Below are 15061 nucleotides of genomic sequence, written 5' to 3'. Positions count from 1 at the left end.
GTAAATCAAAACAACAATTTTTGTATTTCTTTGCCCCTGATGTGTCCAATATGTAGAATGTCGAAACGAGAATAACTAGTGCGGTTAGTTCGATAAGGAATATGATCCCGTACCTGAATTTTCACACTTACGACGCCCTGTACATAAACTTTGTAAATTATATAGAAACCAGACACGAACAAAGCAAGCAGAAACACAGAAAAGGGGTTTATGTGTATGTTTGCTTTTCCCAGAACACATGTAGGTAAATGCATTGTACACGTGTTTCAAGCACTCTGAACAGGAGTAGATCAATGCCGCTCTGTATGTTGATTCAACTATCTAACCCTAACAACTTGCTCTGTAACTATCGCTCAACTCCAGATTCCATGGCGCATTTCCACCGGATGCGGTGAGATGCGACTCTGTTAAATCTACAGACGGAAAATCTGCTTTCATAAGCCAATACTAGACGTATCGTGCTCGACGTTATTACATTATCAATTACAACTGTAATAAACGCACTTTACGCGTTGCAAGATCGACCGTAACGCTAGAAATCGACAGGGAGTAATTGCACTTTTTCGGTGAAATTAAAAAATTTCAAATCGTTCTAAAAAAATTATTTTCAATTGCAGGGGTCAATTACAATCATTTTTTGTCATTAGACATATGCCCGAAATTGTACGCAGTTTCGAGAAAAAAATTCATTACTGAAAATGTCATGTCTGACTATAGCGTTGATATGTTTCACTGAATTTTCATACATATCTTTAAAACGCCATAACTTCTGAACGGATTGGACGATTTTAATGTTTAAAAAAGCAAACAACGCGTATTTTGGTGTAGAATATGTAGAAATTTTAACAATAATGAAAAAGTTGTTCTTTGACCCCGTAAAATGAGAAAAACCACATAAAACTGGTCCAATTTTCAAACAGCCATAACTCCTACAATTGTGAATATATTTCAATAAAACTTTTTTCTGAAGTAGAGCTTATGGGCACCTACAAAAAAGTATTAGACAACTTTTCTGTAGGGCGTCAAATAAAATTACTAAAAATCAAAAACAAATTTTTAAGACAAATCGACAGGGGACACGGATTGGAGGATTTTAAACCGCTACACCTATATTTCGGTACAAATATTATTAGAAACAATTAAAAGTAACTGAATCGTATCCATAAAACTATAAGAAAACCTAGAATATCTAAGGCTTTCTTATTCTTAATTTTAACTTCAAACCGGAGGAACAGTTTTCTCGAAACGTTTGTTAGTGCTGGATAACGCTTTATCCAATGCCCGTTGCCTGGTACGGATAAAAGCAAAGTTGTTACGAAGGGGTCGTAAGCAGATAAACGAAACAGCGGAGAATGCAACATATTCTGACCGTCCCTGAAAATGTGTTTACAGCATGTTAGGCGGTCGATCATGCGTCACTGATATGCAGGGGCGCCAGGGACTCCGTTCTTTGACATTCCATTATGCAAAATCGTCTTCCTCGTCGTTTCCGAGGCCAAATGCCGCACGACACGTGGTCGATTTCACGTGAATTCGCGCCGATGATACACAGGTCGCGACAGAATCATGGACGCAACAGCCGTGAACGACGAATGGAACAACGAAATTTTAGAGAGAACACACAAAGAGTAACCGTGTATCGAGCTGCAAGTTTCCGAGCATAAAACGATGACGCTGATAAGAACGGTAATAAACAATCTCAGAGGGAACCTAACAAGTTGCACGTAACGATGTTACGGTTAAATAAATTATATCACAGAATTGAAAGAATCAAGAGTACGTATTTAGTACGATGTTAAAGTTCTGTCAGAATAACAAATTTTCCACGTACATCAGAAGAATTTATACGGTGTTCTTTGGTGTTTATTATTGCAGAAATATGATGCGGTATATATTTTTCGTAGGAAAGAACGAGGAAAGAGGTACTAGGAGGAAGACAGACCGTGGATATCAGGACAGAAGAATAAGGCAAACGTGTATGTAGAAGGCTGAGAAATCGTAGAGGTACTCGCCAGAGAGAGCTGAAGGATGACGGATAGAGGGCAGGAAACGACACAGGAACCGGAACCCATTACTCGAGATAACAACTTCCCCAAGGCTTCCTTTCCTTCTTCTACACCCACCCGTAAACCCGATACGCACACAAGTGTGCGCGCGTGAATCCCGGCAATCCGTACGGTAGCGAGTATGAATCCGGAAATTTACCACTTCTGTCGCCATTTTACTCGGATACCGTGCAACTGGTGGCTTCTCGATATACCGTCATAAGTGCAAGGAAACCTTGACCACTTCAACGAAACCTAAACGTCTCAAGCACCGCCCAAGCTCCAATTGAAAATTAAAAATTATTCGATATAAAAACTACGTAAAACTACGAACACTCGAAGTATAAAATTGTTTACACCGTGTCTACTCTCGTATATTTATTTAAAAGGAAAGGAACCTGAAACTAATTTCCAATTGGACGTTGCGCCCTTGTTAGGTTACAGTTCACTGCTGCTGCACCCAAGAATGGAAAACCACAGGAAGGTGAGGGAAACTAGAGGTAAAAGGGCCCCGTAAATTTAATTTAATTAGTATTTTCAGAACTGTTCGGATAGTCTCGTGAAAGGATTAGCGATATCACACTTTATACAGATCAATTGGATGGCGCTGACGAACATGCGAAGCGTGAAGAGGAGATTCAGGTTGAAATGGAAATGGGCGTCGTGGTGGTAGGGAAACCACCGACGCCGCCACCGTTGCTAAATGGGCTCCGAGCGGGTTACCCAACTGTTGCGCCTTCATCAGAAATTTATGCAGAATCCTGGGTTAACCGTTCCGGCCAATCAGCTTTGTAACTGAGCTAACGTCGTATCAGCGAGGGAACGAAACCGAGAGAGGCCTTGATTTAGTAAAAAGGCCTTTAATATTTTGCACTTTTGGTAACTTGACACGCGCTCTACTTCGACGCACTGCTGGCAAAACTTGCCACCTTCGACTATGTCTTTGGCTACATTCCCGTTCTCAAACATCGTGCTACGCTATGGGAGCGTCTAACACGTTTTGGTGTATCGTTTAGGGATATCGTTCTAGATTTCATGTAGATTGGAAGCCCAATCGTGAAATAAAAAATCACGTTTCTGATGACGAAAAATAAAATGTGAATGGGATATTGTGTGTTAAAAAAAATACTTTACTAAATGGCATATGAAATATTTGATAACTCAGCTTGTAAAACCACCACCCAATTATTGTTTAGAAATGTATATATATATCACACGGAAGATCGATGATGGAACATGCAAGTCCACGTCCATTTCCTGCTCTAAACGGTATGTATTGAATTGAGATTTGAATTCAAAACTATCGGTTACCAAATAAACTATTGATACCAATCAAACTATTGAAACTGTGCATTAAGTCAATCTCCCTGGGTCTAATACTCGAAGTAGCAACCATCTACATTACCAAAATTAATTTAAGAAACCTCATATTATTCATTCTGGAAATATTGATTGTCAACTTAAAATGATAGAGGAGCAATTATATTGTTAGCTACGTAGATACGATCTGTAAATAGTAAAATGCACAAAGAACACATATAAATCATAAAAGAAAATATTCGATACTTAAATGAGTTTTAGTGAGACAAATTCCAAAATAAAAAGATTGTATACGATCGCGTTAAAGAGTGAATTTTGTGCAACTCACCGACAAGGGCCAGTATCACTGTAAGTAGAGACGCAGCCGGAAACGATATCGGTAAATTGAACTCCAACATGTGAAGTAGATCCACTGAAACAAAGCGAAAAGAAGTACATTTCACACGAAAAATCAGTGAGAATATTCGAGCGAACAGCGTGCGATTCATCCACATTGTCTAGTTTCAAAGACGAGGAAGTGTTTGAAAGGCTCATAAAAATGCATTTTATATTCTCTTCTCTAAATGCACGGCGTCGAGATATTGTATCGAAATCATTATGCTGGACGACGAACAGATCGAATTTAATATTTATTAGATACTCAGTGACGAAAAGTTTCTGAGCGGAAGGTTATTACCCAAGTTGAGGGCTGTGAAGAAATCGTGTCGCGTTCGACGACTCGGTTCAAAGCTCAATACGAATTAATTTCAAAACTTCCTCGATCTCGATTTAAGTTCTAGCAAACTTTCGATCGGTGCCTTGAGACGAAAGACAAGATTTCGCTTTTCTCGACACATCTAATCCATACACAACTTTCCATTAATTTATTCCATTTGCTCTTTTATTGCTACCGCATGCCGCAAAACAATCGTTAATTACTCAGGACCTCGACTGGTAACTTAATCATCCATATAACATCCAGAAAACAATGTCTATTCTACCTCACTTTGGAAAGGTAATAACTACGATAATTAATAAGGTAACTCAACTCTCCAACGTCTTGAATATTTTAATCATTACGATGTGCGAAACATAATTGATACTTTCAAATGGTCTCGGGAACTCGTTTGAATTTTGAATTAAAATAAGGTAAATCTCTGGGCCAATTGTAACGAAGATGCACGCCGAGTACTTAATTCTTCGGGGGTGATTGAAACTTTCACGAAGGTGCTTTCTTCTATAACTTAATTGAAGCGCAGAGATGCGGTTAAGAAGTTCAGCTATTCCCAAACGACAACGCATGTCTTCTTTATAACAACCCGAGTATCGCTGCTTACAAATTTTCGCCACAACCTTGGTGTTCCGATTTAATGAATTTTAGATTTTAAGATGTCACCCACTAAAGCCAACCCCACTGCTTATTAAAACTCCCGACTACTCCATCTTGCGCTACGTAATCTGAACTCCGCGTGCTACCAAGCGTACCATCAAATTATTTTTCCGTTCTGAAGTAAACATGCGAAAATCTGGATGCCTCTCGCACCTCAGATAATAGTCATTGCCTTCCAACAGTCGTGCATTACAACAAATATTTAAAAACGATTCGAAAACAGAGTTCAAACAATTTATTACTAGTACTGTATATGTATTTTACTTTATTAAAAAATGACTTCAGGCTTCTAGCTTTATTACTGCATTTACGTGTTTGCAATGTAGAAATTCCAGGGAACGAATTCAAACAGACTATGCAATTTTCGAGTATTTTCGTTACGCTTTTGAGACGGAGAAATTAGGAGAGGGTTGCAACACAAAGAAAGACAAGTCGGGAAAGGGTACCAGAGAACGGGACAATCGAACAGGAGAGAGTGGGAAAGGTAAAAAGAAAGAAAAGGCTCGATGTAACGAAAACAGACTGCCAGAGATAAACATGAATGGGAGACAGAAGACGAGGAGAACTTGGACAGTCCTGAAACTGTCTAAAACATCCGAAACCCACTGGTGGAAGGAGAAAATAAGAGTTACCCTCTACAGTGTTTTTCTATGCAAATTTGTATTTCAAACGATTAACCTGAGAAAATAGCTCCCTTTGCCCCGTCAGTCGGTTCAAACTTTCAAATTACTCTGTCATTTCACCATTTTTTTTTTAATCTAACTTCTACGTCTTTTGATTAACATCGGTCAAGCACCGAGCACTCGTTTTCTTTATCGACTTGTTAACGTAAAACACTTGGCGAAACAAACAACGAAATCACAATTCAAATTAACGAACCGCTCATTGAAAGCAAAAGAGTGACAGCGTTTCGTTGATAAATTTTTAACTACTACTGTAAAATAATTAAGTTACCAGATACTTACAGGTTCAATCAAATTAAAATGATATACACCGATAAATCATAAAATTGTCTTGAAAGAACAAGCATAAAAATAAAAAACGCTAATCAATTATCCACGGCGTCACGCGTACCAAACATAATCCGTATCAAGCAATTTTTAATATAATTATCGTAATAATTACTTACCAATAAACACGAAAATCTGGTGATGCGAATACCGTAGTAGCATAGAAACGGAGATAGTCTGAAACGAGAAACGTTTACATTTAATTGTAACACAAATAGAATCATAGTAAATGAATGCAAAATTAATATTCGAAAAAATGTGTTTAAAACATATAAAAATCTGCAATGTATTCTTTATCGATAAACAATGAAAAGTCACGATAATAATCGCTAACAAATACTTCAAAATACTTAAACTTAACCATTTTTATATTTGAAGTTTATTAAGCTTATCTTGTATTTTTTTTTAAGCAATATTAATGTAATTTTCAATAAAAATTTGAAAGAAACTTACAGAATTGCGAGAAATTAATAATTCTTCGATGTTTCATTTGCAATTATTTTTCTGGCCGACTAAATGATTACCGATATAATTGAGTACGTAATTTAATTAAGCTTTCCCAGACACAGAATCGTGTCGATTAGTACGCGTCGTTGGCAAAAATACATTTAATAGGGGAGATTGCAACAAAGCTACGTTACGAGATAAATTGCGAGCTGTGCACTCGGTTACCGGGTTGAGAGTGAATAGTGCAATTGAATTGCGATTGGTTCATATTGAACTAGCACCTGACACTCAGGAGATAATTTACTATTTGCAATGGGTAACCTTGGTATTGGAACCGTTTAATCTTACTTTGCAGATGCGTCGCCGTTATTTACAAAGGATGGGACGAAAAAAATTACTTCGATATAGAACTCTAACAGAGAGTCAAATTAAAATTTAAATAAAACGCGAAAACGTTCTCGCAAATTACATCCTGACTACTCGTAACGACGAATTTTTATTTTCTCGTAAACCTGTGTTTTGTCGATCGCTTCCTTGTATAATAAAATAACCTTTTTGCGTCGAGACAATATAATTTTCTAACTAATTTTCTGATTAAAGAATTTTACATTTCCATTTCTTAAGCTTTGAAATATATATACAGGGTGTTCGGCCACCCCTGGGAAAAATTTTAATGGGGGATTCTAGAAGCCAAAATAAGACGAAAATCAAGAATACCAATTTGTTGATTCAGGCTTCGTTAAAAAGTTATTAACAATTAAATTAAAAAATTTCAAATCGTTCTGAAAAAATTATTTTCGGTTGCAGGGGTCGATTACAATAATTTTTGGTGAATAGATATACCCTCGAAATCCTACTCAGTTTCGAGAAAAAAATTCATTACTGAAAATGTCATGTCTGACTATGCGTTGATATGTTTCCCTGAAATTTCATGCGTATCTTTAAAACGTCATAACTTCTGAACGGATTGGACGATTTTAATGTTTAAAAAAGCAAACTACGCGTATTTTGGTGGAGAATATGTGCAAATCGCAAAAATATTCGAAAAGTTGGTCCTTGACCCCGCAAAATGAGAAAAACCCCATAAAAAATGGTCCAATTTTCAAATAGTCGTAACTCCTACAAATGTGAATATATTTCAATGAAACTTTTTCCTGAAGTAGAGCTCATGGGTACCTACAAAAAGTATTACACAACTTTTCTGTAGGGCGTCAAATAAAATTACTAAAAATCAAAAACGAATTTTTAAGAAAAATCGACAGGGGGTAGGTGCCTAAATTTTTCGACAAAAAAAAAAGATTTCAAATCGTTCTAAAAAAATTATTTTTAGTTGCAGGGGTCAATTACAATAATATTTGGTCATTAGACATACCCTCGAAATCCTACCCACTTACGAGAAAAAAATTCAGTATTGGCGGAACTTTAAACGTTAATAACTTCTTAACAAAGCCACCATCAACAAATTGGTATTCTTGATTTTTGTCTTATTTTGGCCTCTAGAATCCCCCATTAAAATTTTTTCCAGGGGTGGCCAAACACCCTGTATGTATAATATAAATCTAAATGGAGTAATTATTTTTTTAAAAATGTTATAGAATCCAAACAATTACTAACTCGTCATTGATACTTCGTTCGTTACTCTAGGTATAACAAACTCTAAAAAGAATCAGATTCAATAAGAAACCAATATTTTAAGTCAGAAATATATTAATACTCATGCGCTCCTCGGGTCATTTTCTACCCCAGACGTCCTTATTTATCAACGAATGCAATTATGGACTAATGAAATTTATATCAGTATGTTTGTTTCCCTTTCCTTGGTAAACATATTATTGTTTATATATTGACATAATTTTTGTCTCAAAGACCGTCAACGTGTAGTAAAACAGGACTGTTTGAGGATTTAAAAAAACGCACGAAAAAACATACATTAAGAAAACGAAAAGTAGAGGGAACGATGAGGAGAGGGGGGTGGCTAGTATTGCACATTGGATCGTATTGTAACAAAGTACCCGATATTACGTGCACATGACGCAAGAGATACGGGGTAATACGTGAATGACGACAGTCCGATACACGTGACTTTACGGTGGGTTGACCGAGGGTGGTTCCAGATGACGCTTCAAGCACTGAAGTAACATTCACGTGTTGTAGCACGGAATCCACCCATCTCCCGTCTCCACCACAAACTACATTCAAAGCATTTCCAACGCTCTATACATAGAATATTACGTTGGAACTCGACGAAAGAGTAACAACATATTTAGTTCAAAATACAGGGTAACGATAATCGTCGAGTAAATTGAATCGTTGGAAATTTCAATCGCGGCTCGATATATTTCCTAATTCTTGTCCTCCTCTGTTTTTTCGCTTGTGAACGTAATTACTACCACAAAGTACTTATTCAAGATTATAACTTTACGCCATGATAGACGATTCTAAGTACCTACCTTCCTAATCCTGTGTTCGTTCAATATAATGAGATATTGAGATCTAAAGAATAATCATGCATCGTTTGGGGATACGACTAGACGACTATGTACAGAGTGTTCGACCAACTCTGGGAAAAATTTTAATGGGAGATTCTAGAGGCCAAAATAAAACGAAAATCAAGAGTACCAATTTGTTGATTTAGGCTTCATTAAACAGTTATTAACGTTTGAAGTTGCGCCTGTAGAACGGCAATCTGCGAACGCGTACGCAGCTGTTCTACAGGCGGAACTTTAAACGTTAATAACTTTTTAACGAAGCCTCGATCAACAAATTGGTATTCTTGACTTTCGTCTTATTTTGGCCTCTAAAATTTCTCATTAAAATTTTTCCCAGTAAATTCACCCTGTATGTAACTATTTTAGTATTCTAGCGCTCTGTATTTGAACGTTTCTTCTCGTAAAATTACCCGTGTATGGAATAATTGGCTTTTCTCTATATACGACGTGACTATGTAGATATAAACTAGATGTAGGCTACTACATAATGCATAGCATTTGAATCATGGTTAGTGGTATGCAGTATTACTCATTTATTCGCATGGTGTGAACCCATTAAACACGAGCGCAGCTATTCGTTGGTGCGTATATGATCCAATCACTTCCTAACACCCGGGGAATACTCTGAAATTTCACAACCCATCTGGCATCCGTGTTGTTTATGTCGAAACATAGCTATCGATAATGGATTGATATAATTATATGTCTGATTACATTATTCCTTAACAAATTCGTTTAAAATAGCAATCGTTTGTAACAAAAAAAGAGGAAACTTGGTTACACGTTGAAAAAAAAATGTCGAAACTAACATCCTGGTTATACCGGTTGGATATTTCAATCGAAATCGTTATTAACTTAATTATCTGAAATTTGTAACTATATAACTGATAACTGATCAAACACTGCATATGCAAAGCACACTTTTGATACAATGGAAAATTCCTGAAAATTAGTATCGTCTCTGACGCGATAGCGCAACTTATTTGGGGATAATTTGATACAAAATTACTGGCTTGGGGCCTCTGAAACGAATATGATGCCCCTAATAACGTTGATTTATGCCCAACGGTTCAACTCCAAAGGGATCGCAGGTTGTGAGGATGCAGGGGGTTGGAGGGTTATACGCGGGTGATCTCAGTGCGTTACTTTGAATTGATTGCCATATCCTTTTACATGTACCAAGCTGTCGTGTGGATACGTATGATACCATCCCCTTGACGGAGAGGAATATATCCGGATCGAAAACACGTAGCACATGAAACTAAATCTAATTTACACCTCCAGAACGTTCTAGACTCGTTACAGATGATGCTTATAATATTATAACGCATAATTTATAACATAAATTGCATAATTTAATTCTCTACTGCATGTAAAGAAATTTAAATACGTATAATAGAAATTTATGAAATTTAATATTAAAAAATATTTTCTACTAACTCATCCAAAGATATAACAATTAATATTTGAGAAATAGAAAATTCAGATGTTTAAATCTTACTTCAAATACCACACATGCATGAAAGTATATAAATGTGTGCAACTTCGCAGTAAATCGGAAATAAAGCAGATTTGTATTTTCACGTAACTTTCTTTTAAATATTTGCTACTGTAATGTGATAAACATTTCAACTCGAATGCAATTGCACACGCAATTTAATAATATTCAACGCAAAAGTAATACGCTTTATATTTATAATTAGAAAAGTGTACTTACAAAAATTAACATGATGCAAAATGCTGCAAGATACGACGTTCTGGCCATCCACATGCTTACAAATCGATAATGTTCTCCAGTTACCACATTTCTATAAAATATTATGATTTTTGCAATCAATAAAAATTTGTTCGAATTAAAACATAATAATGATTAATAAGATATTTACCGTAAAAAGCCTTTATTGTCTTCGTGTTCTGCCAGTGTCTTAATACTCGCCATTAATAAATCATCATATCCCAAGAATTCGTCAAGTATTAATCTTGAAAAATCATCACCAAAACATTTGTCATTCATAGGATCCAAAGTAACAACTTTTACAGGAATGTTTAATCTCTGTCTGGCTGCAGGTGACAATCTCAAGAAACCATATTCCAATGAATATTCAACAATATAACCATCGTCTAAAACAATAAATAATTTAAAATAATAACAACAAAATAGTATATCTTATTAATACTTCTGTTTTAGACTGAAATAAATATAAGCTAAGTTGGGTAAATTTTATTCACAAATGAGTAAAAATTTTAGTTTTCATCCATAGTTTACCCCTCTGGATGTTGGTTTAAAAAATCCATTAATGGATTCTAATTTAAGAATGATACGCAAGCAAATATTGGTTTTAGAATAAATATAAAATTTTTAGTCATTATACACATAAATAAAATTGTAAAATTTTTTAGCGATTTCAAGACATTCGTGTATTTCGCGTATATAGTGGTTAATTTCGATACACGTGAATCTGTGTAGTTCAGTAAACAATTAAATATATTTTATTACATGTAATTATTTCATGTAGAATAATGTTTACAAATTTTCAAGTACAGTAGAGTCTCGATTATCCAAGTATTATCCGAGGTGTCTTGAGCTTTACGGTCGAAAATTTTCACTGAATTAAACAATTATATAATTAAACTGAAATATATGCACAATATTACATTATTAGAATGTTTTTAATGATTTTATTCCATGATTAATAAACATTCACCGATCCTTCCGTGTAATCCGAGATAGTGTGGATCGAGATTATCTCGAATAATCGAAACCGTTGTACAGTCGAAAAAAGTCGATCGATTAATCGAATTAATTGAGAAACAAATCTGTTTAGATAAACGGTTTTTCAAACGAAATAAGACAAGGAATTATGAAATAACTAGTAATTAATTATTTTAATAAACATTGTTGATCGAAACACTGTTGTATGTTGTAAAAAATATTAGTAATACACAGATACACATGTATCCAAATATACGTATATACGTATCTTGAAAATTACACGAATCTAACCATGTGTATATTTAATATATTTAATGTACATGAGTACATTTTGTTCATAAATAAGATAAACGTGGGTGAAACCACGGACAACTAGTACTTGAATAAAATTTGCTCAACTTTAGATATAGCTTATACAACCACTACAATCATACTACTTTCTTTTAAATTACATCATATCTGTACCTGTTCTAGCAAACTTATCGGATTCAAAGTTTTGCTCTTTTAAAAGTTGGATAACATCTTCTTTATCTAATTTATTTGCATCGGGTCCTGTGGTTCTATTTTGTGCGCTTTCTAGTAATACTGTCTTCTCATTTGATGTCTAAAATATTAATTTGAAATAATATTTAAAATTGATATCGTAAATAATATATTCAATATTTGTTCAATTGTTTATATTTACTTCTTTCTTGTCTATATTTAGATCATTCCAAAATGTTGTTGATAGCAAAGGACTTGTATTATTTATACTTAATTTTGGATCTTGTGCATCGCCGGAAACAGTAGCACCTCTGATAACTATATCTTTCTTGGATAATGATAAATTATCATGACTTTCTTCATTAGACACATTTGTTGTATCACTATCTTCATCAACAGCGGATGGTTCAATGATAATAAATCTGTTAACGAAATAAGACGAATAAATAAAATTATAAAAAGCAATTACCCTTTAATAACAAATCAAATATTAACTCCTCACCCATCTCTAGTTAATATCCCCAAAGCATTAGTTAAGTCATCAACTTTTTCTTGTCTTAATTTCTCTTCTTTTACGTAACTCTTTTCTATACTATAATCTTCTGCTCCATTTCTAAGTATTTCAACTCTTAATATACCATCTCGTGGCCAATCATCTCTTATATGTTCCAAACAATTAGTTGGTACTCGTGAAAATACTATGTGAATATAAGCCAGCACAAAAAATGCTAATATAGCCTGAAAATTTGTAATTTGTAATTATTTATTTTATACTACAATAATTCAATAAATTAAATTCACATTTAATAGAATAAGAAGTAGATAAATTACTTACCTTTAATAAAACTATAAATTCAATAAGTCTCCTGACATGCCTTGGAAATGTTCTTGCATATGTTAATGCAGCCTTAATAAACATTGCATGAAACAATCTATCCCTCACATTAACTAGTGGGATTTGATTATTATTATTCCTAGTGGTATTCATGTTATTATTATTCAAGTTTGGCTGAGTTGCACCACCGGCAATATGATTGTTATGTATAGCTGCACCGTTCTGATTATTTGTTGTTGGTATAGCACCACCATCCACTTCAGACATTTTAAATCTTATGTAATATTTATTTTCAACAAATGATTCTGTAGTAATTAATAACTTTTACTCATAAATATTCAAGTTACCTTTTGTATATCCTGTAACAAATGACACTTATAATAGACAAGGTCATCATATTAAAACATTTCTGACCTGCTATATACTTCTGTGTTATAACATGACAGATTTTATATGCAAGAATAAATAATTCATAACCATATTCAATTTCTGCTTTAAACTAAATTAAGTATGAAATTCGTTATCGTTTATATTAAATAATAAACTGTTTTAAACTTATACGATAGATTTATGTATATAGTATTTTAAACACTATTGTTTTAACATATAATTAATATTTTAAATGTACATAATTTTTCTGCACACATATGGAACGTATACAAAACCAAATTTACTCGAATTATAAATTTTTATATATCAAATAATAAAAAGAAAATGTTAATCGTCATAAAAATGTAAAATAACGTTCACATATAAAGATAATAATTAATAACATAATCATAATCAACATAGAACATAACCTGTAACATAGTGTTGTTACATCTGCCACATTTTTCACGCATGCGTAATCCATCACTAACGACAGTAGCGTACATAATGAAAGAAACCAATTTTAGCTGACTCGCACACAAGTAACAGCAACAAGTAAAACAAGCTGGGAAATTTAAAGTAAAAAAACAAATAATACTTGTACTATATGTTACACAACCATCAAAACTTGTAAAACAAATTTAATGAAACATTTACTGATCAAACATGTAGAAAATATGATGTCATAATAAAAGCTTCAATAATATTAGCTACACTTTGTTGCATACAAAGTAAAACGAGCGAAAATAAACTTAACAGCATCTTTTGCTGAATATAATATTGCTTCTTATACCAGAAATAGTTTAGTTCTTTCGAGGGAAAAAAATGCTGTATAAAAATACTTCATTTGAAAAATTGTTTTTCAAAAGCTGAAAATGTACAATGAAGCTGTAAGTAAAATATATATATATTAATTGCGTTTTGTTGTAATTTATTTACTTGTATTATGGTGAGTCAAGTTGTATATATATATACACATTTTTTGTATTTGCAAATAATTTTTCACAAATAACAAAACAGGGGTACATACAGCATTCTTTTTCACGCAGACTAAACACTTTACTGACACAGTTTTCAACACGCTTGCGCGGAAAATGCGGCAGATCAAACACTGCTATAATGTTACTATACGAAACATTATAACCTATTTAATAATATATAAATTTTGCAACAGAAATCAATGATAATCTCAATAAATATTAATATAATTTCAAGATTATTCATAAACTTGTTTTTATTTATATTAAATGCATCAAACACATTATTGATACATAACAATATATGCCTATCTGATAATAATATATTTAATTATGTAATTAAATAATTTAGAAAAGTAATGTTTACACATGCAGACAGCTTTGAATAATATTATTAACATTGTACAATGCATATATTTGTTTCCAAATCATTATAACTTTGACGTGCCATATCATACATGATACATAAACAGCTGTTAAAATTTTAAGACAAATCAGTTATATCATATTCTTTTTGAAAGCTGAACATTAAAATTAGCACTGAATTATCAACAGTAGTATCCTCTGTATTACTATGGATGATTACAATTTTCCAAAAAATTGATATTCTAAGTTTTGACAAATAAATCATAATAATCTTAATTTATTTCCATCAGAAAATATATCAACAGTAACTGGTAAGAAAAAGATATTAAACAGAGAAACTGATGTACTACAATAGTTTTTGATCTAAAAAATCATGCTTTTATATTTTAATAAACAATTTTAAGTATACAAAATTTCAATACATCATTTTTTAACATCTGTTAAAGTAACAGGTTAATCTGAATTTATCAACAATTATGTATCTTTTAAAAGACAGGAAAGCAGATGCAGATGTAAAATCAGAAAGTAGTTGTTTCATAATATTGAAAAAATTAAAATAGTTTAAGAATGATAATTCCAAATATGTTAAATTCTATCTGTAAAACATTAATTGTGTATATTTAAGTATTCAATTGTAG

At 33.3% G+C, this 15061-nt stretch overlaps 1 protein-coding gene across 5 annotated transcripts in view; it reads right to left on the bottom strand.

Annotated features, from left to right (window-relative positions):
* The window catches only part of LOC143342174 (membralin), a 61031-nt gene that overhangs the window by 45541 nt on the left and 429 nt on the right, over positions 1-15061 (bottom strand). For 2 of the 5 annotated variants that reach the window (XM_076765770.1, XM_076765772.1), the window contains exons 2-9: positions 12712-13070; positions 12379-12614; positions 12079-12298; positions 11859-11997; positions 10567-10801; positions 10398-10488; positions 5864-5921; positions 3694-3777 (exon numbers count right to left, since the gene is read on the bottom strand). In XM_076765770.1, the coding sequence (XP_076621885.1) occupies positions 3694-3777; positions 5864-5921; positions 10398-10488; positions 10567-10801; positions 11859-11997; positions 12079-12298; positions 12379-12614; positions 12712-12978 (1330 nt within the window). In that variant the 5' untranslated portion in view covers positions 12979-13070. Of the gene's footprint in view, positions 1-3693; positions 3778-5863; positions 5922-10397; positions 10489-10566; positions 10802-11858; positions 11998-12078; positions 12299-12378; positions 12615-12711; positions 13078-13511; positions 13531-15061 lie in introns of those variants that run through there. The other 3 variants (XM_076765773.1, XM_076765771.1, XM_076765775.1) reach the window with 3 other exon arrangements.

This window comes from Colletes latitarsis, chromosome 5 (genome assembly GCF_051014445.1).
Source record: "Colletes latitarsis isolate SP2378_abdomen chromosome 5, iyColLati1, whole genome shotgun sequence".
In the NCBI taxonomy this organism is placed as follows: domain Eukaryota; kingdom Metazoa; phylum Arthropoda; class Insecta; order Hymenoptera; family Colletidae; genus Colletes; species Colletes latitarsis.
This window is presented reverse-complemented; position numbering and strand designations above follow the sequence as displayed.